Source organism: Vicia villosa, linkage group LG1 (assembly GCF_029867415.1).
Source record: "Vicia villosa cultivar HV-30 ecotype Madison, WI linkage group LG1, Vvil1.0, whole genome shotgun sequence".
Lineage (NCBI taxonomy): Eukaryota > Viridiplantae > Streptophyta > Magnoliopsida > Fabales > Fabaceae > Vicia > Vicia villosa.
The window spans coordinates 90,532,144-90,538,303 of record NC_081180.1 but is presented as its reverse complement, the minus strand read 5'-3'; the positions used below and the strand labels follow the sequence as shown (position 1 = coordinate 90,538,303).

General features: G+C 37.3%; 1 protein-coding gene across 2 annotated transcripts in view; it reads left to right on the top strand.

Moving 5' to 3' along the window:
- Window positions 1–203: 203 nt before the first annotated feature.
- Window positions 204–6,160, top strand: part of LOC131643499 (perakine reductase-like) — a 32,275-nt gene continuing 26,318 nt past the window's right edge. For both annotated transcript variants that reach the window (XM_058913732.1, XM_058913731.1), the window contains exons 1-6: window positions 204–820; window positions 1,399–1,569; window positions 1,772–1,975; window positions 2,085–2,257; window positions 2,420–2,516; window positions 2,722–2,875. In XM_058913732.1, the coding sequence (XP_058769715.1) occupies window positions 758–820; window positions 1,399–1,569; window positions 1,772–1,975; window positions 2,085–2,257; window positions 2,420–2,516; window positions 2,722–2,875 (862 nt within the window). In that variant the 5' untranslated portion in view covers window positions 204–757. The remainder of the gene's footprint in view (window positions 821–1,398; window positions 1,570–1,771; window positions 1,976–2,084; window positions 2,258–2,419; window positions 2,517–2,721; window positions 2,876–6,160) is intronic.

Below are 6,160 nucleotides of genomic sequence, written 5' to 3'. Positions count from 1 at the left end.
GTTCTCACTTGTACAACAAATAAAATCAAATTTTTCTCATTTTCATTCGACCAAGCAATTAGCTGAAGAAAATTGTCATAAATTCAAGTAGTTAGTTAATTTGCACAGAAAATTCTGATTTTGATTTTAAATGAATGGTGGAGTCTCTTATTGAAAAGTCCCACATCGGCAAGTTTGTGAAATAAATAATGCTTTATAAGAGTCTGACACAGGTGGCAGCTCGCCGAGTTGGATAGCTCCAACTTGTAACTCAAGCGAGGGCATTAATGTGGTGGAACATGGTTTGCGCATCCCTTGACTGGGCTTGATACTGCAAATGTTGGCCTGCCCGCTCCAAGTTGAGAGTTGATCAACGGGGCCTGAGCGAAAGCTCGAGTCTCGTGGATCCTAGACGGAAGGGCACCGCGTGAGGCTGGCTTCACAGAGCAGCGACTACTCTCGGCTCTCAACAGTGGAGGGATAACAAGCCACCGCACATCTAGTCCAAAATGTCCAGTGAGCCTAACCTTTAACCACCGCTTTTTGGGACTTAGGTTTATCTTCTTTCTCTCACTTTGCGTATTCTTTCTCTGACCTAGTTTTTTACCGCATGAGATCAGATGTTTATGGGCATGATATAGTTTATCATAATTTAGGAAGTACCAACCTAATTATTTGTGTCATAATGCAAATTGTAATATTTAATTATTTGTATGACAACTGTTTCTGGTAAAACTTTGCATCTTTTATTATAGGGAGACAATAATAGAGTTGAAGAATGGAGAAGAAGAGTGAGATGGAACAAGTCCCAAGAGTCAAACTGGGTAACCAAGGCTTAGAGGTCAAATTTCTTCATCCCAATCTAACTCTATTATACTATTGCTTACATCACATATAAATTGGGAATTTGCAATAAATCTTTTCAGTTTGTTTCTAAAGTTAGAGGAAGCTTATAGATAAAGCATCCTTCACATCTATTTTTAATCATACCATTGCTGATACTTTGTAGAACAGATAGCTTTTACTATTAATATTAATTGGGTTTTGTTTTCAAGAAGCACACACTGGTGATGTTGATTGGCTTCGCCTATTTCCATCACTCTACACTCACAGGTTAGGCCAGGAATACGATGCTAGTTGCAGTGTACAATGTCTCATACCTTGCTGTTTCTGTTTTCACAATCAAGTTACAGATTTGGAATTCCATCGTACATAAATATTTCTAGTCTCAAGTCTTTCTTGTTGCTTTCGCACCACAAATGAGTTAGAGATGGGTATATCACCCATACAGAATAACTATATCATACCAGATGCATAAATTACAATTTCAGCACCTATCTAGCTGGTCCAATCTCTGGTTTAAGATGTATGAATCGTGATAAGATAAGCTCCTCTGTAAATTCATTTTGTCGAATGCAGGTGTCTAGGTTGGGATTTGGATGTGGAGGTTTATCAGGAATTTACAATGCTCCCCTCTCACATGAAGATGGATGTTCAATTATTAAGCAAGTATTCAATACAGGGGTTACTTTTTTTGATACATCAGATCTTTATGGACACAAACATGATAATGAAATCATGGTTGGTAAGGTAACATATTATCCAATAACTAATCATCTTTTTTACTGCAAGCCTGAGTGTTGTGAAAAGAAATGTAATGTGTTGTTGCAATGTAGAATAATTGTACCTTCTCAAAGGATATGTACACTCTTTATGACTCGTGGATAAATAAATATATTGATTTCTATTGTTAACAAAATTCTTACGGATGACTCTTTTCTTCTGTCATAAGGCATTAAAAGAACTTCCTCGAGAAAGAGTGCAATTGGCTACGAAGTTTGGCGTTACTATATCTGATGGGATGGTTTTTGGGGTAAAAGGTACCCCTGAATATGTAAGGGAATGCTGTGAAGCTAGTCTCAAGCGGCTTGATGTCAATTATATAGACTTATATTATCAACACCGAGTTGACACTTCAGTTCCAATTGAGGATACCGTAACTTTTGAATGATTTTCCTCTCCTCTTGTTTATGCATACCAATCTTTTCCAACACTTAAAATATTCTTGGCGATTAAATGCTTTAACATCGACCTCTTTGTAAAAGATGGAGGAGCTCAAGCAACTGGTTAATGAAGGAAAGATAAGATATATTGGGTTGTCAGAGGCTAATGCCGACACTATCAGGAGGGCACACGCAGTTCATCCTATTACCGCTTTACAAATGGAGTATTCCCTATGGTCTCGTGACATTGAAGAAGAAATAATTCCACTTTGCAGGTATACAAATTGAATTATTTTCTTTTCATAGTGCATTTGGTTGCAACTATACTCCAGTTGGTTTGATATATTTGCCAACTCTTTCATATATCCTTTTAACAGACTATCTGTAAAATATGGAAATTGTTTTTCTTGTAACTGAGAATTATTGTGTATCTGCAGAGAATTAGGCATTGGAATAGTCGCATACAGCCCTCTTGGCCGTGGCTTTTTTGCTGGAAAGTCAGTTGTGGAGACCTTGCCTAGTCAGAGCTTGTTGGTATGCAACTAGCTACAAGTAATACAGTATTATATTTGCATGAATTTGGAAATTTTCTTATAATAATGGTAGAAGTAATAGCGATGAGAGAAGGCTCGGACAATTTGTTGAATCACATCTTTCTATTGAAATGTCATAAATATCACTTAGTTTTACCTTTGCAGTGATTTTCTACTGAATTTTTTTTTTTTGTTTTTTTTAACAGAATATGCATCCCAGGTTCACGGGAGAAAATTTGGAAAAGAACAAGTCTTTCTATGAAAGAATCAATGGCTTGGCTTTAAAGTATGCATGCACTCCTTCTCAATTAGCCCTAGCATGGCTTCTACATCAGGGAAATGACATAGTCCCTATCCCTGGTACTGTCATTATTTATATTTAGGAAGAATAATTGTGTTGCATGTTCAACATATGTGATGATTTTTTTAGATTTTCTTTATTAAATGCTTGACATGTGCTCCCAAATTTTTTTAATGGATTTTGCTTAGTTATTATTAAAAATTACCACCTGTTAAAGTATTACAAATGGTATAGTGTGCAATATATAGGAGAATTGGTTGAGTTCTAACAAACTCCTAACTAACTCAATCAATTCCTAACTGTCAAAACTAACTTCTAACTAACAAAGAGAATTAGAAAAACTAAATTAGAGTCTTAGGAAGCAAGGTGAGGCCATAATTGACTCTTCCACTTAGGTATCTTAGAGTTCTTCTAACAGCTGTTCAATGTATGGTAAAGGGAGAGGCCATGAAATGAATTGGCAAGCCTTGTTGACCCTGAATGAAATGTCATGCCTAGTTCTGGTAACATATTGTAAAGCCCCAACAATTGACCTGTATTGATGAGGATATGAGAAAGTATTGAAACCATGTTTACTGAGTTTGAGACTGATGAGCATTGGTGTGGGAGCTCCATTGGCATCTGACACGTTGTATCTTGCTAGGAGATTTTTGATGTACTTGGTCTGAGACAAGAGAATAGAGCCTTGAGCATGGTAGCTTACTTAAATGCCTAAGAAGTATTCAGGTCACCCAACTTCTTTTAGGCCAACTTGAGGTGGAGTTTATTGATAAGATCATGAACAAGTTTGGAGGATGAACCAGTAGTTAAAATGTCATCTTACATACACCAAAGCAAAGCACACATGATGATGCCTTGAGGAGAGTAAATGGAGAGAGAATGGTCGCATTTGCCTAACACTAAGCCAAAGTGAAAAAAAGCTTGGTGAAGCTTTTCATACCATTGTCTTGGTACTTGTTTAAGCCCATATAATGCCCCCTTGTGTGTTTTCAGACCAGAGTTTTATCAAAACTGATGAAGCCAGGAGGTTGCACCATGTATACCTCCTCTTGCAGAGTACCATTGAGAAATGCATTGTTGATATAAACCTGTTGCAGTTCCCCTTTGTGTGTGATTGCAAGAGTAAGGATGACTCGTGTTGTTGTTGGCTTGATCACTGTAGACAAGGTATCATTATAATCAAAGCCAAGTTGTTGATGGAAGCTTTTAGTCACTAAACGTGCTTTGTATTTATTGACAGTTCTATCTGGATTTTCCTTGACTTTAAACACCCATTTGCAACCTACAACTTTTTTGTGACTAGGTAGAGTGGTGAGTGTCCATGTTGTGTTGTTCAACAGTGCATTATACTCTTGTTGTATAGCTTGAAACCATTGGGCACTAGACAAGGCTTGCTTTACTGAGGTGGGCTAAATAAGAGCTACATAGGCGTTGGGTTTAAAGTGACATGTCTTTGCTTGAGTTAGCATGGGATGAGTGTTAATGTATGGAGTGACAAATGATTCAGGTAGATGTGTGGAACCTAGGAGAGATTGAGTATGATCAGGTATCTCTCGCAAGAGTTAATTGGTAGATACCTCAAGTATATTGGTGTTAGAGCTAGGAGACATGTCAAGTCCAACAGATAATAGTGGTTGGTATGAGCTGGCAGATGATAGTGACTCACCATGCGCTATTGGGCATGATGCAACCAAAGATAGTACTAGTCTGATGTTGACCCATGTGAGTATCGTTTGTATGTATTAGTGGAGTGATAGAATCAGTAGTGCATCCAACTGGTTGTGTCAAAAGTATGGACGTGCTCAACAGAACCATTTTGATGATATGTGTGTGGACATGTTAATTTATGCACAATGCGTAGTTCAGTCAGGTATTTAGTAAAGGGCATATATTCTCCACCAAAATTAGACTGCAAGACTTTAATGTTAGTGTTAAACTGAGTATGGACATAGGCAAGAAACAACTTAAATGCATTCATAGCATCAAACTTAAGTCTAAGAAAGTAAATCAATGTATATTTTGTACATGGATCAACAAAACTAATGTACTACTAATATCCACTTTTGAAAGAGAAGGGTGCAGGGCCTCAAAGATTAACAAATGAGATCAAATGGTGCATTGTAAGTATTAACAGATGCAGAGGAGTGGATTCTGTATGATTTGCCTAAACATCATGAGGTACAAATTTGAGGTGTACTTTTATTACCAACATTGATATTACACAAACAAACATTCTTAACGGTCTGAAAATTTACATGGCCTAGTCTATAATGCTAAAGAGACATATCTTCATAGGAGGTACAACCACCTAAACCAGACCTATAACTAGTTGTACAATTATTAGCAAGGGAAACTAAGCCATAAGCACTTGAGATGCCAATTAAATGTGTCGGAAGCAAAACAAGTCATTGGCATTAAGACCATCAAGCACAACACAATTTGGTCTTGTTCATTTATTGATTCGCCTACTGATAACAGGGTATCAACAATAGCTTTGACTCGAATAACGAACTCAAAGGCAGATCGATTGAGTTTTTTGGTTGTTTTAAATACAGTGCGTATTTGACGCACTTGGTCTTTCATGAATGCAGTGAAGTGTTTCTGGACTTTGTCCCATACTTGTACGACCGTTTGCAAGAGAGAAGACGTTGTAGTACTGTTTCTGATATTGTCGGGAGCAATCACATAAATAGAGTCTGATCTTGGAATATCCAAGTCTAATACTCCTCTGAGATGATGTTGCTAAGACGATCTTCATTTGTTTTGAACATATGAAGAATCTTTGGATTGACAACATAACCATGTAGTTTATGTGTCGAGATCACACTTTCAACTTGTTGATTCCAGCGCAAGTAGATGTTTTCCTAGAACTTTAGACAACTTTGGACCAAAAGAGGTTGAAGATGACGAGCTGCCAAATGGCGAACCTGTAATCTGTGATGAAGTTCGGTTCTTCGATGCAGGGGAAGATTCACCAATGTTTTCCATTGATGGAAGCTTTGAACAATGCAGAGCAGAAAGGAATGCAGAAGAGGACGAAGAGAATTGGCTAGCAGAAGGAAGGATTGATGGCGATTGATACCATGTTAAAGCTAAGCTGAAATGATGAATCTCAGATTCATCTTTGTTCTATTGATTCAAAGCTTGGAGATCACAAATGGTATAGTGTGCAATATATAGGAGACTTGGAAGTTGGTTGAGTTTTAACAAACTCCTAACTAACTCAACAATTCCTAACTGTCAAAACTAACAAAGAGAATTAGCAAAACTAAACTAGAGTCTTAGGCTAGTGACTTCTTCAAATAATACTTGTAATTCCACTCAATGAAGAAAGAAAAAGCATG